Source organism: Chiloscyllium plagiosum, chromosome 17 (assembly GCF_004010195.1).
Source record: "Chiloscyllium plagiosum isolate BGI_BamShark_2017 chromosome 17, ASM401019v2, whole genome shotgun sequence".
Taxonomy (NCBI): Eukaryota; Metazoa; Chordata; class Chondrichthyes; order Orectolobiformes; family Hemiscylliidae; genus Chiloscyllium; species Chiloscyllium plagiosum.
This window is the reverse complement of record NC_057726.1, coordinates 72,552,674-72,578,129: the sequence shown is the minus strand read 5'-3', so window position 1 is coordinate 72,578,129 and position 25,456 is coordinate 72,552,674. Positions and strand designations below refer to the sequence as shown.

Here is a 25,456-nt window from a genome sequence, read left to right as displayed (position 1 = left end):
ATGATCCCAGAGTTTATAGTACTGCTGTACCTTCTGTACTGCATAATTCTTTGATTTGATGATGTTGGAAGAGCCTGGAATGTATTGTCTGGAAGGGTAATTGAGGTGGGAAACCTCAACCTTTAAAAGTATTTGGATGAATGCTTGAAATGATGTAACACCTAAGGCTATAGGCTTGTTGCGAAAAAGTGCAGACTTGATGGCCAAAGGCCTATTCTGAACTCTGATTAAGTAATTACAATACGTATTACTGACTTGATTGATATACTGTTGCCAAATGTTTGGATGACAGAAAAGCAGGCAAGTGTTGAGGATAGCACAAGGAGTCTGCACAGGGATGTAGACAGGTTAAGCAAGTGGACAAAAACTTGACGGGTGGCACATGATCTGGGCAAATGTGAGGTTGTTCATTTTAGCAGGAAACATAGGAATCTGGGAAAGGCTGCAGAAAGCTGCCAGAGGGATTTGGAGGTCCTTGTTTATAAATCACAAGAGGCGAGCATCTGGCTTAAGAGGGTAGTAGGGAAGACTAATGGAATGTTGGCCTTTGCTTTAACGGGAATGGAGTATGAAACTAGGGAAATCTTGCTAAAACCACCCAAAGCAGTATTTGGAAAACAGCTGGAATACTGTGAACAGTTACATCTCCTTACCTAAGGAAACATTATTGGAGGCAGTCCCGAAAAAGTTCACTAGTTTGCTTCCTGGTCTGAAGGCAATGTCTTATGAGGAGTGTCTGAGTCGATTGGGCCTTTACTCATTGGAATTTAGAAGAACAAGTAGCAACCACAAAATTCATAGGGGTTTTGGGGTAGATATGGAAAGGTTGTTTATCCTGGCAGAGTCCAGGTTCAGAGAACATAGTTTTCGAAAAAGGGATCACTCTTTTCAAATAGCAATTGGGATGAATTTCAACTGCCAGGCCTGAGATGTGCTACCCCTCTGATTTGAACCCCCTCTTCCCCTGACCCCCTCTTACAGTCCAAAGCTTTGCAGTTTGAATGGATTAGCCATACTAAATTGCCCTGTGGTGTCCAGGAATGTGTAGGTTTGGTGATTTGTTCATAGAAAATGCAGTGTTACCAGGATAGAGTGGCTGTGGGGGTTGGGGGGAGGTGTTGGGAGGGGGAAGGCAGGGGAGTAGGTGTGGAAGGGATGCTATCCAGAGGGTAGTGTGGACTGGAAGGGCTGAATGACTGTTTCAATGCTGTAGGGATTTTTTTTTAAGTACCTTTGTTCAAAGTGCTGCACAAGCTGGTTGCATCATTAAATACTGTCTTTATACTATTGTCCAGTTGAATGGTTTTGTACCTTTTCTGGCTTTCTTTTGTTTTGATTGTTTGTGTAGTCAGAGTTCCCCTGTTTTGCTGCTGATTATTCTATGTTGAACTGTGCTCGCCGTCAGCTTCTCACCCTGTGACCCTATGGATTTAGGGAGTTGATTTTTATGTTGCAAGATATGATCTTGACACAAGTTAGCACTGCTGCCTCACGGCGCCGGAGACCCGGGTTCAATTCCCGCCTCAGGCGACTGACTGTGTGAGTTTGCACGTTCTCCCCGTGTCTGCGTGGGTTTCCTCCGGGTGCTCCGGTTTCCTCCCACAGTCCAAAGATGTGCAGGTCAGGTGAATTGGCCATGCAAAATTGCCCGTAGTGTTAGGTAAGGGGTAAATGTATGTAGGGGTATGGGTGGGTTGCGCTTCGGCGGGTCGGTGTGGACTTGTTGGGCCGAAGGCCCAAGTAATCTAATCTAATCTAATTTAATCTAATCTTGACATTTATAACGAGTAGTCAATTTGATTATCCTAAAACTGTACAAGATGTCGTGAGCAGGAAGACCGTGTAGTTCACAGTCCAGGAGAGGCAGAGACCTAAATCTGTTTTTGCTGTAAAAGATAATGCTTCGAAGTAAACGAGACAGATCAAGTTATCTTTATCATCCTCCTTTTAGAAAACTTTCATTTCCGTTAAACTGCATTAATCTAGTAGATAACTGAGCCTAACCAAAGGAGTTCTTTTCTACATGTTTTAGTTCTCCAAAACTTATACATTACGGATGGTTTAAAACCTGAACCATTACAAATAGATGTTGCACCCACTAAAACATACTGTTTGTGCCTAATGATCCATAGCCTGCTAATTATACATTCAGGTGCAAATTTGGGCAAAATTCAGAGCACAGTTGTGACAGCAGTGGAAAACCTATTGCAAAAATCTCGTTCAGAATTCCTGATATTAGAAATAACTCGAGTTCAATGTTTAAAGTCTTAAAAGTACATCAAATGGAAATATCTGATTGAGAAACTGTCAAAAAGCCCTGAAGTAAATGCAATTCAAAAAAAACCAAGTAATTAATAAAAATAGAGGAAGTAATCTGTGGTGATCCGAACAGAGCCTTGTGGCAGAAAGCAGTAAACTGATTCAGCTTGAGATAGGAGAGATGCTTGCAACTGAGGTATCCATAGTAATGAGGTCTTCAATAAAAGGTGAACATTCACTTAGCCAAACATCTATGGTAAGAATCCCCATAAAATGTTACCACAACAAATAAATGGAACACTGACACCCAAAGTGAATTCCAAAAAAGTGTGACATAGCTTGTCGGTTTGTTTTGAAAGAAGTGATGATGGATTTTAATATTGTGATATTAAAGATGACTAGTAATTAAAAAGTAAAACTGAGTTAATTGCCTCTGCCACTCCAAACAATAGTGTTAAATTAATGGTGCTTTCTTTGTTTAATTCTTCTTGTAGTGAGGTTTGTTTTTGTTTTAAAATGTGAAATCTTAAGACCGCTTTGTCAGTTGATGTTTGAATTGCTCTTTAAACAATAGTGATCCAAAGCAGAATCATAAATTTAAAAATTATTAAATCAAAAAACAGTGACAATTGAAAATATATATCTAAGCTTTTAAAGCCTGATGCCAAGGATTTTAACATTTTGTCAGCCTTTGTTGGTCTGCAGGCAAAAAGAATGCTGTAAATATGACTAAACTTTTAAAACCATAGAGCAGGCAAAATCAGTCAACTAGCCTTATCCTGTTGTAAAAGTTTCTAGAAATTGCATGAAGTCCAAGGTGAAACATGGAAGGCTGTGGACAAGTGAGGCTATGAACCAACATCTCCATTGTTTAACTATAGGAAGTGATGGTCCTTTTCCCCACTTCTGGGTCAGTGAGAAAATCCGTATTGAGGAAGGTGTCAGTACTGGGATATATTTGTGTCCACAATGTATTGCACAACAATGTTAAGACTACAAGCAGAGGATGGCATTGGTGTCTGTTGGGCACTATGCTTGCTGCCAGACACCTAGGTTTGCTTCAGATTTTAAGATGGAGCTAAGCTGAGTGTTGACTACACTGCCATGCCTTCTTAGCTACAATGTCCTAGCATGCACAACCATGTTTCCAAGGAACATCCAATTCATAGGTTTAAAAAGACTTACTTTTGTCTTTTGTGTACTTAGGACTTGTCAGTACTTTGCAGCCAATAAAGCTCTTCTGATATTTGATCACTGTTGTAATGTGTGCACAGAATGATCCCACAAGCAGCAGTTCAATAATGGCTAGGTAATTTGTTTTAATGATTCTGATTGAGAGAATTATTGACCAGGACTTCAAGCCTTCTGGCTGCTGTTTGAAATAATGCCAAGTATACCCACCTGAAAAGCAGATAGAGCTAATGTTAGACATCGCAGGTAAGCAGGAGAAAGTGAGGTCTGCAGATGCTGGAGATCAAAGTTGAAACTTTATTGCTGGAACAGCACAGCAGGTCAGGCAGCATCCAGGGAACAGGAGATTCGACGTTTCGGGCACAGGCCCTTCTTCAGGAATGATGGTCCTTCAGGAATGATGCAGGTAAGCAACAATGCAAGTTCTGTGCCCAGCTCCCATCTAATGCAGTAATTGCCCTACTAAACATACCTCATTACTTTATGTGCACAGATGGAGAGGCTTCAAGCAGAGAACACAGCAGAATGGGGCAAGAGGGAGCGACTTGAGACTGAGAAGCTGAATCTTGAAAGAGAGAACAAGAAGCAGAGGGCACAAATTGAAGATCTAGTCGAAGTATTGGCCAAAAAGAGGAAGCAGGCAGCGAGTGCCCTGGACACTGATCTGAAGACCATTCAGACTGAGCTTTTTGAAAAGAATAAGGTAAAGGAATAGTTCTTTTGTGATGATTTTATTGTAGTTGTGACAGTCAAAAGGATGTCTGATCTGATATTGATATCAGAACAATAGTCTATCAAGACCCAGACGATAGACATCATCATGGCTGCAGAATATTTTCTCAGCTGCTTTCTGGCCTTGCGTGATAGTGGTAGCAGAGTTTTGGAAACAATAAATAAAGCAGTAAAGTATTGCAGACTACCCAAAGCCTGCAGCAGAGGGAAGAACAAAGTTTTGGAAAATAATTTCTGCAAGCAATTTATGGTTGAGAAAACTAGTCCAGGACTGAAACAAGAGGAGAAAGTGAGGTCTGCAGATGCTGGAGATCAGAGCTGGAAATGTGTTGCTGGAAAAGCGCAGCAGGTCAGGCAGCATCCAGGGAACAGGAGAATCGACATTTCGGGCATAAGCCCTTCCTGAAGAAGGGCTTATGCCCGAAACGTCGATTCTCCTGTTCCCTGGATGCTGCCTGACCTGCTGCGCTTTTCCAGCAACACATTTCCAGGACTGAAACAAGCCAAGTATGTTCAACCTGTGATTCAGCTTCACCAGCATTCTCTCTAATCCTAGCAGTCTTTCTCTCTAGTACATCAAGATATAGAATATTGCAGGGAGCTCAGGCTGAGAACTAAATTTTCACATTAATTGCATTATTGTAATGTGAATTTTGTTACTGATAGACGGTAAAATGCAGGGCACCAATGTCTCCTATAATTCTCCTATAATTCTATTTTCAATTATGTCAGAGGTAGGTTCTTTACTTCCACCACCATCGCTAGCAACGCATTCCATGCATTCACAACTCTCTGCGTAGTGTCATTAGGGACATTCAAGCGACTGCTGGACATGCACATGGATAGCAGTGAGATGAGGGGTGCGTAGGTTAAGTTACTTTATTTTACATTAGGACACAACATCATGGGCCAAAGGGCCTGTTCTGTGCTGTACTTTACTATGACTTTATCTCGTCTCTTCTGGGCGCCACGGTGGCACAGTGGTTAGCACTGCTGCCTCACTGTGCCAGAGACCCGGGTTCAATTCCGGCCTCAGGCGACTGACTGTGTGGAGTTTGCACATTCTCCCCGTGTCTGCGTGGGTTTCCTCTGAGTGCTCCGGTTTCCTCCCACAGTCCAAAGATGTGCAGGTTAGGTAAATTGGCCATGCTAAATTGTCCATAGTATAAGGTGAAGGGGTAAATGTAGGGGGATGGGTCTGGGTGGGTTGCTCTTCGGAGGGTCGGTGTGGACTTGTTGGGCTGGAGGGCCTGTTTCCACACTGTAAGTAATCTAATCTAATCTAATATTGTAATCTAATCTAATCTTCTGTCATTTAGACGACCTAATCAAAGATGTGGGCTTCCAACCTTCAGCATACAGATTCTTTTTATTGCATAAACCGCAGTGGAACACAGTGATAAAACTGTCCTGGGACAGTGCAGGAGGATCATCTCAATACTCTTGTTAATATAGGTGGAGGTTTGTCAGAGTGGGGGGAAAAGGAGCAAAAGACACGTGTCTGAAAGTGAGGGAAAGGACAACTAGTGCCTGGCAGCGGGATGTTGAAATATTGATCTATGTGTGGTGGGGAGCAGAGTGATATCAGTGTTTTTTTTAGATTTAGAATGGCCACAGTGTGGAAACCACTCTTCCCCTCCCCCAGTGCCACTCTTCCCCTCCCCCAGTGCCACTCTTCCCCTCCCCCAGTGCAACCCACCCAGACACAATTCCCCCAACCTATATTTACCCCTGCCTTAATGACAACACTATGACCAATTTACCATGGCCAATTCACCTAACCTGAATTATGGGAGGAAACTGGAACACCCGGAGGAAACCCACACAGACACTGGGAGAATGTGCAAACTCCACACAGACAGTTGCCCAGGGCGGGAATTGAACCCGGGTCCCTGGTGCTGTGAGGCAGCAGTGCTAACCACTGAGCCACCGTGCCACCCTATAGTATGAAGTAGGGGTGAAAAGATGAGGAGGATACCTCGTGTCTTGGTCATCAGGGCAAGAATAGAGCCCAGAGACGATTGGTTGGGTGGTTGAGGGAAGAGTTACATTTGGGTTGAGTTTCATGTGGGATGTAGAGTGTGTGGTGTCTGTCACTTGGGTTGATGGATGGGGGAGGTATCAGTGGTGCTCAAGGGTAAGGGCTAGAAGTGGTAGAATTGGAATCTGCAGATGGGTGTTGCGTAACGGCTGCGTCAGGAGGGTGGTATTGGTGCGGGCATAGTGCCTGGTAGGTCTAAATTGAAGCAGTATCCCTTCTAATCCTGATGTAAGATCAGGGTCTTCCCACTAGTTAATTAGCAACTAGAAAGGGGAAACATTGCCAAAGATGTTGGGAGACTCCTGTATCCTGATGTTGTTCTTTGGTGTGATCTGAAAATAAGAAAATTTTAAATGAACAGCAGTAGAGGCTATGTCTCTTCTACCATGTATTACTTCTGTATCCTGCTTGATGCAATGCAGGGTACTGGCAGGGCCAAACACTGTAATATCTTAAAGGAGACAGTTTATGACCTGTCTGTGTAAATATTGTCCGTGTTGCTGTGCAGTTGTGCGCTGCCTGGTTTCTTGAAAACTCTACCTCTGAGATATGACCAGTGAGGAGTAGTCAGAGCCAAACAGCAAAAAAAAAAGAGAGTCAGGTCAAAAGGTACTTGACTGCAGGCAAATAATGAATTCTCACTTCTTCTCTATGACTTTACCTTTCAATATCCACCCTCACTTAGATGTGGACCAAGTACGTGTAGGTGGGGCAGAAAAACTGGAATATTACAGATAATTCCTATTTACTATGAGAGTACTGGCATAAGATTACCAGTGTGCTACCTAAGGTTGTCTTTAAAGGTGTACATATGAGTTTCTGTTCATTACTTTAATACTGAGACAGTTAGCAAGCTGTTTACTGTTTTTAAGTGGATATTGAAATTGGGCTTTCAAAGCAGAGATCGGCATTGTTGAAGGGGTGGACGGGGTGGAATTTGAAACATAGTTAAAAACACTCATTTTTAAAAAAACATGTTGGGATGGAAATGATTGAGTAATGAGTGAGATAAAGCGAGAAAGTACTTTAAGTGTATTAAAGGCAAAAGAACAACTGGAGAGAGAAAAGGGCCCCTCAAGTACCAGAGTGGGCATGCATGTGTAGAATTGAAGGAGATGGCGAAGTTCTTAATGAATATTTCTCCTCTGTGTTTACCATGGGAAAAGACATGAAGACTTGGGAACTTGGAGAAGTTAGTAAGGATATCTTGGGGACAGTCTATATCACAGTAAAGGAGGCGTTGGACGTGTTAGAATGCGTGAAGGTGGATAAATTTTCTGGTCCTGACCAGATATATCTAAGAACCATGCAATAGGGTAGAGAAGAAATTGCGGGGGCCCTGGCTGATATTTTTGCATCATCGTTAGCCACGTATGAGTTACCAGAAGACTGGGAATTGGTTTAGCTCAGTTGGTTGGAGAGCATCGTGATACTAACAGCATGGGTTCAATTCCACCGGATTGTGGTTACCATGAAGGACTCTATCTCCTTCTCAACCTCTTCCCTCACCTGAGGTCTGGTGGCCCTCGGGTTAAAACACCACCAGTCGCTTCTCACTAATGAGAGAAGCCCCTATGGTCTGGTAAGGTTATGGCGACACAACGAACAACAACCTGGAGACTGGAGGGTAGCGAATGTTGTGCCATTATTCAAGAAGGGCTGCAAGAAAAGCCTGGGAACTATAGACCAGTAAGCTTAACTTCTGTGGTGGGTATTTTACTTGAGAAGTTTGAGGGACAAGATACACATGTATTTGGAAATTAAAGGTTTGATTAGGAGTAGTCAGCATGGCTTTGTGAGTGGGAGATCATACCTCACAAATTTGTTTTGGTTCTTTGAGGAAGTGACCAGGAAGGGTAATGAGGACAGGGCAGTAGATGTAATGTGTATATGGATTTCAGTAAGGCCTTTGATAAGGTTCTGCTGCTCTAGAAGGTTAGATAGCGTAGAATCCAAGGGGGAGCTGGCAAATTGGATATAAATTAGTTTGATCATAGAAAACAGTGGGTATTATTGGAAGAGTGCTTGTAAGACTGGAGACCTGTGACTAGTGGAGTTCCTCAGATTACTGTTCTTTATATCAGTGATTGGTTTGGGGATGACGGTGAGGAAGGTTATCATAAATTGCAGCAAGACCTTGATCAACTGGCGAAGTGGGCCGAGGAATGGCAAATGTAGATAAGTGTGAGGTCTTTCATTTTGGAAAGTCAAATCAAGGCAGGAGCTTAATTGAGCATTAAAGGAGAGTAGCAGAACAGAGGGACCTTGGAGTTCAGGTGTATGGTTCTCTGAAAGTGGAGTCCCAGGTAGACAGGGCAGGGAAGAAGGCTTTTGACACATTGGCCTTCATCAGTCAGGGCACGGAGTATAGAAGTTGGGAAGTTATATTGTAGTTATACAGGGCATCGGTGAGGCTGCACTTGGGGTACTGTGTTCAGTTTTGGTCACCTTGTTATAGGAAGGATGTTATTAAACTGGAAAGAGTGCAGAAGAAATTTACAAGGATGTTGCCTGGACTCAATTGTCTGAGTTATAGGGAGAGGTTGGACAAACTAGGACATTTTCCTATAGACATAGGAGACTGAGGGGGAACCTTATAGAGGTGCATAAGATTTTGAGAGGCATGGATAGGGTGAATACATTCAGGCTTTTTCCCATTGTTGGGGACTAGAGGGCATCAGTTTAAGGTAAAAGGGGAAAGGGAAAAAAGGGGCAACTTTTTTATACAGGAGGTACACATGTGGAATGAACTGCCAGCAGAAGTGGTTGAGGCAGGTACATTAACAACATTTGAAAGACATTTGGACAAATCCACAGATAGGAAAGAAATGTGCCAAGTGCTTGGAAATGTGGTTAGCGTGAACTGATGTTTTGGTCAGCATGGACCAGTGTGGGCCAAAGGGCCTGTCTCCATGCTGTAGGACGCTGACTATTTTTTTTTTAATTGACCCCAGGTTAATAGATGAGCATTTATGTGAACATGTGACAAATGAATAAGACAACTCTGACCTGTGAGTTCCATTAGCTCTATAGTGTTGCCTTCCATTGGATCAGTGTGTCATAACCTATGTATAATAACAAAGATTATTGCTTCCATAGCTAATATTGTGTTTATGTGTGTGCTAAATCTAATTGAGGTATTAAGATTTAATTGATACTAAAGACACTAAAAATAGATGCAGAGAGGATATTGTGTCATGGAGCAATCTAAAACGAGAGGTTATAGTGTAAGTAACAGATTTAAAACTTAAATATACATTATTCATACAAAATATGTAAGAACATATACATAGTCCTGTTCTGTACAGGAGTATGTCAAGGAAAGAAATAAACATTGGAGTTTGACTCTATCCAAAAAAAAAACAGAGATCTCTTCCATGTACAATGCTAAATTTACATACATTGTCTCCAGGAGAGTCCAAACCGAATGGACACCCCTTTTACCTTCAGCAGGACGATCTTAGAAAGTGGTCTTTCCCCATTGCACCTTGACGACAGCTGCCACAAACTTTAATGTGTCCCTCAGCACATAGTCCTGGACCTTGGAATGTGCCAGTTTGTAACACTTGGTCAATTCAACTTTTTCTTGTTCTATAGGACCAAGTTTTGGGCAGACTAAAAGTGTCTTTAATGGAGTTGTTGGTTCTCCAGCACAGTTAATATTTATCTCTGTGTCCATCCTGGAGAACAGACCATAGTGAGTGTAGAGCTGTTGTGGTTCTGTTCGTCGAGCTGGGAATATGTGTTGCAGACGTTTCGTCCCCTGTCTAGGTGACATCCTCAGTGCTTGACAAGCAACATGAATTCCACTGGGACAACACTACTATTATAGGACAAGCCAAACAGAGAATTCCTAGAGGCATGGCACTCATCCACAGATTCTATCAACAAACACATCGACCTGGAGCCAATATACCGACCACTGCAACGGACAGCTGGAACTGACAACCGGAAGCGGCAGATTCAAACCACTATAAATGCCGGAGGAAACAACACAGAAGCGCTTCACAGGAGGCTCCCAAGCACTGAGGATGTCACCTAGACAGGGGACGAAACGTCTGCAACACAAATTCCCAACTCGGCGAACAGAACCACAATAACGAGCACCCGAGCTACAAATCTTCTCACAAACTTTGAGTGTAGAGTCCTGTTTCACTCAGCTGTCAGGATGAACCTAACAAAAACCACTGCATCATTGTCCAGACTTCCTTTGCAAAGGCACTTCCAGCAGGGAATGTGTGACAAAGATACTTTAATGACAGCATGTGGTGGTTCAGATCAACTGAGTGTACATACAGGCTCTCACCACCAACCAAGCGATATCTTAAATTGTTTGAAAGTTCTGGTGATGTGGTTCATAAGGAGAAGGTGTCAGCAATTCTGGCAAGTGTGAAAATAGATAAGTCCCCTGGTATATGAATTTCAGTAAAGCGTTTGATAAGGTTCTTAATGGTAGGCTATTGCAGAATATGCAGAGGCATGGGGTTAAGGGTGATTTAGCGATTTGGATCAGAAATTGGATAGCTGTAAGAAGACAGGGTGGTGATTGATTGGAAATGTTCATCCTGGAGTTCAGTTACTAGTGGTGTACCGTAAGGGTCTGTTTTGGCGCCACTGCCATTTTGAGATTTTGATAAATGACCTAGACCTCTGCATAGAAGGATGGGTTAGTAAAGTTGCGGATGACACTAAAGTCGATGGAGTTGTGGATATTGCGGACGGATGTTGCAGGTTACAGAGGGATATAGATAAGCTGCAGAACTGGGCTGAGAGGTGGCAAATGGAGTTTAATGTGGATAAGTGTGAGGTGATTCACTTTGGAAGGCATAACAGGAATAAAGAGTACTGGGCTAATGATAGGATTCTTGTTAGTGTGAATGAACAGAGATCTGTGTCCATGTCCATAGATCCCTGAAAATTGCCATACAGGTTGGGATAGGGTTGTTAGGGCATACGGTGTGTTAGCTTTTATTGGTGGAGGGATTGAGTTTTGGAGCCATGAAATCATGTTGCAGCTGTACAAAACTCTGGTACGGCCGCACTTGCAATATTGCATATAGTTCTGATCGCTGCATTATAGGAAGGCTGTGGAAGAATTAGAAAGGGTGCAGAGGAGATTTAGGAGGATGTTACTTGGTGTGGAGGAAAGGCTGAGGGACTTGAGGCTATTTTCCTGAGAGAGAGGGTTAAGAGGTGATTTATACAGTAGGCCATTAATAGAGGCATGCAAGATGATCAGAGGATTAGATAGGGTGGACAGTGAGAGCTTTTCTCCCTTGGATGGTGATTGCTGGCACGAGGGGACATGGCTTTAAACTGAGAGGCGATGATAAAGGACTGATGTCAGAGGTAGGCTCTTTACTCGGAATGCCCTGCCTGCAACAGTAGTGGTCTCACCAACATTAAGGGCATTTTTTTTTTAGATTAGATTAGATTAGATTACTTACAGTGTGGAAACAGGCCCTTCGGCCCAAAAAGTCCACACCGCCCCGCCGAAGCACAACCCACCCATACCCCTACATTTACCCCTTACCTAACACTACAGGCAATTTAGCATGGCCAATTCACCTGACCTGCACATCTTTGGACTGTGGGAGGAAACCGGAGCACCCGGAGGAAACCCACGCAGACACGGGGAGAACGTGCAAACTCCACACAGTCAGTCGCCTGAGGTGGGAATTGAACCCGGGTCTCTGGCGCTGTGAGGCAGCAGTGCTAGCCACCGTGCCGCCCACAAATGGTCATTGGATAGACATATGGATGAAAATGGAATAGTGTAGGTTAGATGGGCTTTAGATTGGTATCCCAGGTTGGTGTAACATTGGGGCTGGAGGAACTGTACTGTGCTGTTATGTTCTATGTTCATTCTGCCAAATAACTTTGATCTGCTGAGGGAACCATGTGACAGGATCAAACTTCTCCTTTTCCCTCAGGATCTCTAACAATACCATGTGCTGACCACTTCCTGAAGAACCTGTGGTCAAAGGTGTTTTTCTTTGCAAATTTCTCCATGAAGGGCAGGTGATGCAGAATGGTCCAACTCCTTGAAGCTTACCATGGCAATGAGGCCAGTCCTATCCATCGCAAGTATGGAGTGCATCTTGGTGTTTATGTATGAGGGTGGACGTGCAGGTTGACGCAGTCATACAGAAAGGTGGCCATCAGGATGAGGATGATCCCCTGGTCATCCAGACTTCATTTGTACATGGAGTCCCTGTTCCATCGTAGATCTCCAGACAAAGTGGAAGATGGTTCAGATGACTGAAACTGCCAGACCTGTGCCACGTACAACAGCAGGTGCTTTGCACCTGATGATCAGGTTTTTACCTGCAATGGAGACAGACAGCTGCTCCAAAAAGACCAATTTCTGCTTCACCTTGTCAATGTGTCCCTTCCAAGATTTTGCGCCCACCTCAGCCCCTCCACACCATATTCTCAGCAATTTCTGGTAACCTGTCCTGATGGTAAAGGGGATGTAGGATCGGTCTGCCCAGTTTCCAAAGGATACTGCCTTATTCTTTCCTCAATTTACCTTTGTTCCCGAGGCCGGTTTAAACTAGTTGCAGATGCTCATGAGTCTGTGCACTGACAGCAGATACGAGCAGAAAATGTGGATGGTCATCCATGTACAGGGAGGCTTTGACCTGGCCTCTGCTGCCTGGAATAGTCACCCCTCTTAAGCTTGCATCCTTCCTGATGGATTCAGCAAAGGGCTGTATAAAACACCCACACAAGACAGGCGAGAGTGGGACAACCCTGCCTGACCTCCGATCTGATTGGAAAGTGTTCTGATTCCCGCTGATTGAGATTGCAGTTATGATATTGGATGTAGAGCAGACTGATTCAACTGCAGATTCCTTTCCCAATGCTGACTTTGAAGAGCACATCTCACATGTAGGTGTACTATCCTGTTAAAATCCGGAGGTCCAGGTTGATGAAGCAGGTGTCCACCCACCTGTCCTGCACATAGGCTTCCATATCCCTCAGGAATGCGAGGCTCTCCGAGATCATCCTGGATGGTACATAACAGGTTTGGTTAGGGTGAATCGCCGATCCTATAGCAATGACCTTAGACACCATTCTGTAGTCTTCTGCAGAGATGAGAAGAAATTACTTCTCCTCAAGGATCATAAATCTGTGGTGTTCACTCCCCCAGTGTGTGATGGAAGATAGGATACTGAACAAATAGACAGGAGGTAATAATGGGTTGAAGGGTTACAGACAGCAGGCAGGAAGGTGGAGCTGAGGCCCAGATTAAATCAGTCATGATTGATTCAAATGGCAGAGCAAGCTCTTTCAGTCAATAAATGCTTACCATTTTAATCTCTGACAGTAAGTAAATCACTTTCTTTTCCTGTCCTCCTGATCTTTCCTTCTATTTTCTCTCTCTACCTGTTTGCCATTTCTCTCTCTTTCTGCATTCAAATTTGAACTTCCAAAGTGAATCACTTCTCACTTTTCCAGGTTGAACGCCATCTGCCACTTATCAGCCCAGTCCTGTCAATGTCCCGTTGCAACCTACAACAGCCCTCCACACTATCCACCACTCCTTCAACCTTCATGTCATCAGCAAACTTACTAACCCACCCTTTCACTTCCTCATCCAAGTGGAGTGGAGGTCCCAGAACAGATCCATGCAGAACACCACTGGTTACTGAGTTCCAGGCTGAATACTGTCCATTTTTTACTGCCCTCTGTCTTCTATTGACCAGCCAATTCTGTATCCAGACAATCAGATTTCCCTGTATCCCATGCCTCCTCACTTTCTGAATGAGCTTACAATGGGGAACTTTATCAAATGCCTTGCTAAAATCCATACACACCACATCCACTGCTCTACCTTCATCAATGTGTTTTGTCACATCCTCAAAGAATTCAATAAGGTTTGTGAGGCATGACCTGTCTCCCTCAAAGCCATGCTGACTGTCTCTAATCAAACTATTTAATCCACATCTTTAAATAAATGGTGAAAATCGCCTGGATATCTTTGTGCCTCTCCAAGCATTATCAGCAAGTGCTGCCTCCATACTGAAGATTTATTTTAACAATGCTGATGGTGATCAAAATCTGCACAGAAATGGTAGTGTTTACCTGCCCAGTTATTACTGGAGAGACCAGTTTGGCTGCCAAGCCTGATGCAAGTAAATAATCAAAACTAGCAGTTAGTGTGCCTCAATTCTGTCAAAAGAGAAGCAGTAAACCCTCGCTAGCCTTTATGTGATAGAACCAAAAAGATTGTTTAGGCTGGCTTTCTGACAGTTTAATGATAGAGTTCGGTAACATGAGGAAGAATTCTGTATGTGATAAATTGCCTCCTTGATACTGTGTCCTTTGTACATTGTCCTTTTTTATGTTCCATTAAAAGGCCCACACTCTACTACTCCACACTTTTGTTGATCCAGTGTTTGCTACCTCTCCATGGACAGAGCCTCGCTATACAGTGCAGACAGTGACACATATTGTCAAGAACAATGTCAACTTATTGGCAACGCCCACCTTTTCACAGCTTTTACAGATGTGTACTTCAAAAGACCTATTTAAAGAAGCTTTTCTCTGATGTTTGATAAAACTGCTTTTCACCTGATCATCTGGAGCTTGTGCCAGTTGGATACTTATTGCCTGTCTTAGTTTATGCAAGAAAGCTCCTGTGTTTGTGTCGCAAAAACAAATTGCTAGCAAAACTCAGCAGGTTTGGCAGCCATGTAGGGAGAAAGCAGAGTTAATATTTTGAGTCCAGTGATTCTTCATCAGAACAGTTCTGAAGAAGAGTCATCAAACTCAAAATATTGACAGCCATCACATTCCAACTCCACTTTTGTTTTACTGTCAGTTCCTGAGATGGTAATTGATACCAGGCACTGAACTTTTTTTTAATGTTTGTTCAGGGGCCTCATCTGATTTTGATTCTGTGTGGGTTTTTGTCCTTGCCATTCTGCAGACATCATAAAATGAGCTATAAGTGCAAACTGGAGTGAGTACAGCCTTGCTAAGGAAAGTGGTGCAGAGAAAGAGACATACTCATGATTTGGCCACAAATCCAATACGGTGTTTAAATTATGAGGATGTGGGTGTATTGTACCTTTAAGAGAGTTAAAAGTTAACAGTGACTGCACCAAGTGTTCTCAATAAGATACGATGTAACCTGTGCTCCAGCTGCTAGGATACCTAGGGTAGCTGGTTGCCTGGAACCAACAAAACAAATTTGATTTTAAACTGATTGGCCTAATTATACCCCAAAAAATACCAAACTCCAATCCAGTTTGAAGAGAAAGTGAGGTCTGCAGATGCTGGAGATCAGAGCTGAAAATGTGTTGCTGGAAAAGCGCAGCAGGTCAGGCAGCATCCAGGGAACAGGAGAATCGACGTTTCGGGCATAAGCCCTTCTTCAGGGTTCCTGAAGAAGGGCTTATGCCCGAAACATCGATTCTCCTGTTCCCTGGATGCTGCCTGACCTGCTGCGCTTTTCCAGCAACACATTTTCAGCTCCAATCCAGTTTGAATTTAGTATATTGACAGTCTTAAAAGCCAATGACCCAATCCAATGCTTTTGAGGTATAAGATCGGGGAAAATTAAACTGTTGAGAAGAGAACTGCCAAGCTACCAGCACATGAAGACAGCCTGAAAAATAACTCTCTTAAAAGTACCTTTATCGATCAGAAACCGGTGAAGCAGAATCTCCAAGAAGAAGACAGGAATACTGAAAAGAAAACTGAAAGCTGCCTGGTTTGAGATAAGATTTTTGTTTTATAAATCTTAATTGGGGGTTTTATCGGACTGTTATTGTAAAGGAGAAGGTAAAAGATAAATTAGAGGAAGGAGTTGTAAATAGTTGTTAGTTAATTATTCTCTGTTATACTTTGAGAAATAAAGTTGTTAGATTTTACTTTAAATCATTCTTGGCCTCTCGAACTTTCACAGATTACTACACAAGATAAATCTTTTCTGTGTTGCTGGTTTACATTAAGAATTTACTCAGTGTCGTAACAAAATGCATAATTGATTCCGAAGAGGTATATGTTGATTGAACTAGATTTGCTGCTCGTAACTGAGATCATGTCACCATCACTATGTTGTGTCCATCTAAACCAAATACCTTCTCCTCTCCTTAAGGTGCTATTTTTTTCTAACTCTATTGCTGGCTGAATTGTTTCACAATTTCATTTAGATTTTCCCAGTAACGCACTGCAACTCAGTAACGCACTGCAACTCAGTTACTCTGGCATGTAGCACATTCTGGAGAAACAGCTGTTACTTTGTGACTGACTCCCAACGAAGTGGGCTGTGATCAGGCTCCTTGCAAATCCAATAACCAGGATGGTAGATTTGACTTACAAGTAATGAAGTGAGGGCTGTTTGGAAGATTTGGCAGAGAGTAAATTTGGAGGCATTGAGAGAAATGTTAATGATCGGCAGAATAACGTTATGGAAAATAATGGTCAGGAAGAAACTGAAAGACGAATAAAGGGCAGAAGTGACAAAAGGTGACATAGTTGGGAAGGAATAAAGCAACAGACATCCTGTGCATTTGCAACTAAGTAGGCATGTTAATAGTTCAGATTAGTTAGTTAGGTTAATTAGTTTGACTAAATGGCCAGGAAGGTGTAGGTGATCTGATTAGCAAGTTTGCAGATGACAATAAGATTGGTGGAGTAGCAGGTAGTGAAGAGGACTGTCAGAGAATACAGCAGAATAGAGAGAGATTGGAGAGTTGAGCAGAGAACTGGCTGATGGAGTTCAGTGTGGGCACCTGCAAGGTGATGCATTTTGGAAATCTAATTCAAGAGCAAACTATACAGTAAATGGAAAAGCCATTTAAAGTTGATTTACAGAGAGATCTGGGTGTTCAGGTCCACCATATCCTAAGGGTAGTAATGCAGGTCGACAGAGTTGTCAAGAAGGCATACAGCATGCTTTCCTTCATCAGACAGGGTATTGAGCACAAGAGTTATGTTACAGGTCATATTACAGTTGTATCGGGCTTTAGTTCTGCCAGGTTTGGAATACTGCGTACATTTCTGCTGGCCCCATTACCAAAAGGATGCAGATGCTTTGGAGAGGGGTCAGTGAAGGTTCACCAGGATTTTGCCTAGTATGGAGGGAACTAGCTACAAAGAGAGGTTGAGTAGATTAGGATTCTTTTCATTAGAAAGACAGAGGTTGAAGAGGGATCTGCTTGAGGTCCACAAAATCATGAGGCGTAGACAGGATGAATAGTTAAAGCTTTTTCACAGAGTAGGGGACTCAATTACTAGGGGTCACAAATTCAAGCTGAGAGGGGAAAAATTTAAGGGAAATATGTGTGGAAATTTCTTTACGCAGAAGGTGGTGGACACCCAGAACGCTTTACCAGTGGAGATGGTAGAGGTGGGAACAAAGTGTCATTTAAGATGTACCTAGACCGATACATGAATGGGCAGGGAGCAGAGGGGTTCAAGTCCTTGTAAAATAGGCACCAGGTTTAGATGAGGGATCTAGATTGGCGCAGGTTTGGAGGGCTGAAGGGCTTGTTCCTTTGCTGTGATTTTCTTTGTTCTTTTTTGTCATTACTCACTGGGACGGTGTGCTGGAAATCAATCCCAACTATTCCCAGAGTCAACACATTTTGGAAGGTTTGATGTAACTACTATGAATCCTAATATGTTTCTGATGGACTGTTACCCAGTTTCTTTCAGGAACAAAGAAAAATAATTCTATATCAAATGCAACACCCTTGCCTTTAACAAGAACAGTAAAAGATAGTTTCTAATTTATGGAGCTGAAATTTTGCCCCTTCTACAAACATTTCTTGAGCACAAACACAAGGACGAAAAGCAGAACAATGCATACATTGAGTGGAGGGAAAAGTGGCCAGGAGGACACAGTAGAACACAGTTCAGTTTCACCAGTCAGCAGCACAATATTAATTAGAAGGATGGATTTCACAATTGTTTTGATTCTTCGGTCAGGCCTTGATGGGCCCCAGCATTGATTTTTATGTTGGATGGACTTAGGTCTTTCATTTAGTCTTTAAGTTTAAAATTACTACTTTGTGCATTTTCAAATGTAGTTTTCAACTCTTTCAACAGAAAACTGGAGCAAGCTCTTTTACAGAGGAGAGAGAGAGAGAGAGAGCCTGATTCACCCAGCTGCTAGACATCTCCTTGCCTCTTTGTTTCACTCCCCTTACAAAGGACACAGCCTCCAACCTAGTTCCTTAGTGCCAGCTTCTATCCACCACCCAAAAGTCATAAATCTGACTTGCCACAGACAACCGATTTGTCTCTGTCTGCTCCTGGCCGACTGAACTCATCTCTTGAACCTGCCGTCTCCCCTTTGGTCCAGGAACTCCCTACCTATGTTCGGGACACAACCCGCACCCTCCACCTTCTCCATGACATTCAATTCCCCAGCTTCCAATACCTCCTGTTCATCATGGATATCCAGTCTCTCTACACCTGTAGCCCCCATCAAGAGGGTGTAAAAGCCCTCCATTTCCTTCTCTCTCGCAGATCCAACCAGCCCCCCTCCACTCGCACTCTCATCCGTTTGGTTTAACTGGTCCTCGCCCTTAACAACTCTCTTTGAATCCTCCCACTTCCTGGAGAAAGTGAGGTCTGCAGATGCTGGAGATCAAAGTTGAAACTTTATTGCTGGAACAGCACAGCAGGTCAGGCAGCATCCAGGGAACAGGAGATTCGACGTTTCGGGCACAGGCCCTTCTTCAGGAAGGGCCTGTGCCCGAAACGTCGAATCTCCTGTTCCCTGGATGCTGCCTGACCTGCTGTGCTGTTCCAGCAATAAAGTTTCAACTCCTCCCACTTCCTACACACCAAAGGGGTGGCTATGGGTACCCACATGGGTCCGAGCTATGTCTGCTGCTTCTTAGGATAGTTGGAACCGTCCCTCTTCCGCTGCTGTACTGGCAATACCCCCACCCTTTTCTCCACTAAATTGATAACTGTATTGGCGCTGCCTGATGCTCCCACTAGGAGGTTAAACAGTTCATCTCCTTCGCTCCCACTTTCCACCCGAACCATCTCTGAAACCCCCTCCCCTTCCTGGACCTCCAGCAACCAACTCAGCACCAATGACAATTTCAAACCCAACGACTCATACAGCTGCATTGACTCCAACCGCAACAAGGATAGAGTCACCTGGTCCTCACATTCCACCCCACTAATCTCCAAACTCCAGTGCATCATCCGCTGCAATTGCCACCATCTGCAGTCTGACCCTCCCCTACTAAAATTATATTTATTTCCCCACCCATATCCGCTTTCACAGGGACTGTTCTCTCTGTAACTCCCTCGTTAGGCCTACATCCCCACCAAGCTCTCCTCCACACGTGGTTCCTTTCCCTGCAGCCGCAGAAGGTGCAAAACCTGTCCTCAAACCACCCCCCTTAACCTCCACGCGAGGCCCCAAAGAATCATTCCAAGTCCGGCAGAGATTCGTCTGCGTTTCCTCTAACCTGATTTTTGCGTCTGTTGCTCCTGGTGTAGCCTCCTCTACATCGAAGAGCCAAGCACAAACTTAGCGACAGGTTCAAGGGAGATCTGTGGTCTGTACGTTCCAATCAACCCTACCTTCTGCTTGCCAGCCATTTCAACTCCCTTTCCCACTGCCCCAACAACATGTCCATCCTGGGCCGCCTCAACTGTCAAACTAATGTCACGCACAAACTGCAGGAAGAACACCACGTTATCTGCTTTGGGAGCTTCCAACTATATGGGCTTAGCATAATTCACCAGCTTTCCAATCTGCCCACCCCCTACCTCTTTCCAGGTCCAGCCTGATCTACCCTGTCCATCTTCCTTCCCACCTATCTGTTCCACCCTTCACACTGACCAATCACAATCATCTCCTATCTGCATCCACCCATCACTATCCTATCTACCTTCCCCAGTGCCACCCTCCTCCCTCTATTTCTCAGCCTCCCCCCTCCTCCTGAGTCGTGATGGAAGGTTCCCACCTGAAACTTCGACTCCCCTGCTCCTCTGATGCTGCTTGACCTGCTGTGCTTTTTCCAGCTCCACGCTTGATTGACTGACTCTGCATTAAGTTCCAAACTGACCAATCAAATGGTTGTTACAATGCTGAGCCTTCCAAGTCCCATAATAAATGGTGTTTCATTGCTAATGTCCTTTAGGGAAGGAAATAGCCATCCTTACTTGGTCCTGCTTACGTATGACTCCAGAGTCTCAGCAATGTGGTTGAATGTTAACTATTGTCTGGGGCATTGATGAGCAATAAATGCTGGCTGAGCCAATCACATCCACACCCTGAGAATGAATTTTTAAAAAATCTAGACTCCCTATACTCAAAAAGTAAAATTAGGCCAAATCTTAGAGGGGTTTGAGCAACATGGACTATGGTGTGATTTGTGGAAGAATTGACCAGAAGTCCAGCAAGGCTTATCTGATTGTTGAGATGTCGAGGTGCCGGTGTTGGACAGGGGTGGACAAAATTTTTAAAAATCTCACAACACCAGGTCATAGCCCAACAGGTTTATTTGGAAGTACAAGCATTCAGAGTGCTGCTCCTTCATCAGGTGGGATGAAGATGCAGCGCTCCGAAAGCTTGTGCTTCCAAATAAACCTGTTGGACCATAACCTGGTGTCTGACTTTTAACTTTGATTGGGGAGAGCACCTTGCACCATCTTTTATGCTTTTAACCAGGAGCATGACAAGACCATGATGAGTTACCAATTAATTCCAAGTTGCATGAATTACTTTATAATAGTACATTGAAATGTGTTGCAATATTGACACTTTTTCTGTCAGTATTCACACTGGAAAAAGACAATGTTGAGGAGAATGCTGAGATACAGGCTACTAGACCAGACAGGATTGAGGTTTACAAGGAGGAGGTCTTATCTATTTTCACACTTTCCAGAATTGCTAAGTCCCCTGGGCCGGATGGGAGTTATCCTTGGTTTCTCTGGGAAGCCAGGGAGGAGGTTTCAGAGTCTTTACTGTTGATATTTGCCATCATTGTCTCCAGGAATAGTTGAGAATGTGGTGCTGGAAAAGTACAGCAAGTCGGACAGCATCCGAGAGCCAAGAGGATCGACATTTCAGGCGAAAGTCCTTCATCATTCCTGATGAACGGCTTATACCCGAAACGTTGATTCTCCTGCTCCTCAGATGCTGCCTGACCACCTGTGCTTTTCCAGCACCATACTCCAACGATCTCCAACATCTGCAGTCCTCACTTCCTCTACAGGGATAGTGCCAGAAGATGAGAGGATAACAAATGTTGTCCCCGTTTTGAAGAAGGGGAGTAGAGATAGCCTTGATAATTATAGACCAGTGAACCTTACTTCGGTTGTGAGTAAAGTGTTGGAAAAGGTTATAAGAGAACTTATTGAGTTGGCATATCGGAACTGGCGGTCAATGAGTTGAGCATCATACCCCGTTCTTATGAGTGCATCCTTGAGTACTTCCAGATACCAACATGCCACAGCGAGAAACCGTAATCACCTCCTCAGGAGACAGATATGAGCTGCAACCGACAGGTACCCTGTGTTGTCCAGTACTTCCCAGGATCCAAAAAAAACGACACCATGTTCTTCGCAGTCTGCCACACAATATGAATGAGGATGAGCACCTTGACAAGACCTTCCCCACGCTTCCACTTCTCACCTTTAAACACCACCAAAGCTCATTGTTCGTAGCAAACTGCCTGGCTTTCAAGACAGCACCATACAACCTTGTCACAGTAGACGGTGCAAGACGTGTCAGTATTGACACGGATACCACCATTACGCGTGGGACACCTCCCACTGTGTACGTGGCAGGTACACCTGCAACTCAGCCAACGTTGTCTACCTAAAAAGCTGTTAGGCCCTGAGGCCTGGTACAGTGGTGAGACCAAGCAGAGGCTACACCAACGGATAAATGGACACCGCACAACAATCAACAGACAGGAGTTTTCCCTCCCAGTTGGGGAACACTTCAGCGGTCCGGGATGTTCAACCTCAGACCTTCGGGTGGCCATCCTCCAAGGTGGACTTCGGGACAGGTAACAACGCAAAGTGGCCGATCAGAGGCTGATAGCCAAGTTCGGTACCCATGGGGATGGTCTCAACTGGGTTCATGTCACACTACAGGTGACTCCATTGCACTGCACACAGACACAGACACACATCCATGCACACAGACAGACATGCATGCACAGACAAACCCCCTCTCATACACACGTTCTGTCTCATATGCTCTCTCACACACGCACCCTCTCACAGCCTTGTACCCCTTTACACTCTCACTCACGCACACATACATACTCTCTCAAAGACACTCACACACACAAGTTTATGGGGTGAATTTGTACTTGCAGAATCACATTTTATTTTGCTCGAAAACTGCATGAATCCATGTAAGATTCTGTAAGTTTTTTTATAGATTAGAATTAGTTTGAATATTGTGGCACAGACAGTCTCACACAGGACACCTCACACCTTAAATGCATTATCTGGGCTGACGTGACACCAATTGTTAAAGTTCATTTGAGAATATAACTTTACAAAAGTTCTGCAATTTACATATGAAAGAACTGAAACCAACATCTTCATTCCAAAAGATGGGAGATTTAACAAACAATCCAGGTCTTTTTCAATATATAATTTCAGTTACATTACACTAAACTTTTGCTATATGTTCTGTGTCTTATGATCTTATTCACAACCACCTGATGAAGGAGCAGTGCTCTGAGCCAGTGCTTCCCAATAAACCTGTTGGACTATAACTTGGTGTGGTGTGTTTTTTAACTTTGTCCACCCCAGTCCAACGCTGGCACCTCCAAATCATTGAAGGATGAGGGGGTGATAGAAGTTTACAAAATGATGAGAGGCATGGATAGATTGGACAGTTGAAGTCTTTTTTTCTAGATTAGAAATGGCAACTACTAGGAGACATAGTTTTAAGTGAAACTGGGATAAGTTTAAAGATGTGAGAGGCAAATATTTTACACAGAGGCTGTTAAGATTCTGGAATGCAGTCTGAGAGGTGGTGGTGGAGGCATCTTGACAGATATTTGACTAGGCAGGGAATAGAGGGATAGAAGGGTTTCTTCATGTGCTGTTGGTTGTATCTTTAAAACGCTCTTATATCTCTGTTGTTGACATTATGTGGTCAAATGCAGGCATCCCCTGAGAAGTGATATGAGGATTAATTTGCATTCTTAACATATGCGCAAAGAGTCAATTAAAGCTCAGTGACTTTTGGATAAACAGCAGACCATCCGTGTAAAACAGGTTTGTTTGCTCAAGAACTGCAGAACTCGACTATAAAGATAAAAAGATTATTCATTTAAGAATGAAGAGGGACTTACATTTGTTAGCATAATCATATCCTTCCAAAGTCCTTTACAGAGTTTACTGTGATGTAGGAAAAGCAGTAAGTAATTCACTCACAGCAAATTCCCAAAAACAACAATGTGACTTTTGCTGCTTGAAATGCAATTCATTATTCCAAATAATCAAGGCACTGATGTTATTCCCCAGAATCAGTGAAGAAATTAAATTCCATTTCAATCTATCCCTCACTACACTACTGCCTCAGAAATATATACTCTAATTGGCTGTCTGTCATGGAACCCATCATTTGTAAATGGTAACGGTTAACAAAGGTACATTGCTGAGTTTGGGAAATACAGTGTGTGTACATTTTTTAAAAAGTCATCATTCCTCTGATCCTTTGTTCTGTGGGAACAGTCACATAACCAGCAGATCATGGAGCAAAGCAGAGCAGTGGGTTATCACCCAAGAATTTGCCAGTGGGTGTTAATTGTCATAATTTCCTGCTTTGGCTGCTCTGTGCTGAGGTCTTCTTTGTGCTTTCAGCATTATTATTTGAAAGCCATATACATTCCATTAGCTCAAGAAAACATAAAAGTTAAGTTGCTTGTAAATATTTTATACAGTTCTTTGGACACATTGACCTTCCAGCTAAACATACGCCCAGAGGAGAGATTTCGCTATTAAAAGTAAGGAAGGCTTTCTTGGGCTCCATCGTATTTTTTTTCCTCTGTGGGTTTCATGAACACATGAGCAAACAGAAAAGGGAAAATGTGACTTGAGTGTGATCCTTCAAAAGATGTTATGTCACTGCAGCCCTGTGGACTGCAAGGGCATGGATTTATTGTACCCTTCAGCAAACTGGACTGATTTTTGTTGTCCAGAAGTTGGCATTTGTATCTTTAAGGCTCCCATTGGACTTAAAACTTGTTTCAAAATCTTTTACAGATTTTCCCTCTGCAGATGCTACCTGACTTTCTCCAGCACTTTGTTTTTATTCTCTAATTTTAAGGCGTTTGTTTTCACTTGAATTAGTATGATCCTCTGCTCCCAAAGAATTACAGCAGCAACATGTTTCCAATCATACAGCTACTGTATTGTAGACAAATAATGCAAGGCGCTTTATAGAGACCACAAACTGCGGGAGGTGGTTCTAAGGGAGGGTCACTGGACTTGAAACATGAACTCTGCTGCCACACCTGCTGAGTTTCTCCAACAAATTCTGTTCTTGATTGTTTCAAATCTTTAGCATCGGCAGTTATTTGTTTTAGTTTGGGGGAGGGGTTGCCATTTTTGAGAGATGGCGAAAGGCACAATTGCACAGTGGATTTTCAAGTGAGGAAGGGACCCCAGATGAAAAACCACTGGTGCCAGCACCAGTGGAAGATCAGAACACAGCAGTATTTGAGAACAAAGTTAAAAATCACACAACACCAAGTTATAGTCCAACAGGTTTGTTTAGAAGCACTACCTTTCAGAGCGCTGCTCCTGGGTGTGCTCCGAAAGCTAGTGCTTCCAAATAAACCTGTTGGACTATAACCTGGTGTTGCGTGATTTTTAACTTTGTACACCCCAGTCCAACACCGGCATCTCCAAAACATTGAGGACAGCATTCTACAAGTAATTCAGGATTTGATGCTAATAAAATTTGTCATGGTGCCAATAATACTGATCCTGTCAGGATAAATCCTGGTCATTGCAATAGTAATAATAGTTGTCGTGTCAGTACCTATCATGGTACCTAGGAGAAAGTGAGGACTGCAGATGCTGGAGATCAGAGCTGAAAATAAGTTGCTGGAAAAGCGCAGCAGGTCAGGCAGCATCCAAGGAGCAGTCGAATCGACGTTTCAGGCATGAGCCCTTCTTCAGGAATGAGGAAAGTGTGCCCAGCAGGCTAAGATAAAAGGTAGGGAGGAGGGACTTGGGGGAGGGGTGTTGGTAATGCGATAGGTGGAA

The 25,456-nt window shown here is 43.5% G+C and overlaps 1 protein-coding gene across 1 annotated transcript in view; it reads left to right on the top strand.

Annotated features, from left to right (window-relative positions):
- Positions 1-25,456, top strand: part of ccdc102a (coiled-coil domain containing 102A) — a 251,223-nt gene that overhangs the window by 176,357 nt on the left and 49,410 nt on the right. Inside the window, exon 6 of the mRNA XM_043707419.1 lies at positions 3,944-4,153. Coding sequence (XP_043563354.1) covers positions 3,944-4,153 — 210 coding nt within the window. The remainder of the gene's footprint in view (positions 1-3,943; positions 4,154-25,456) is intronic.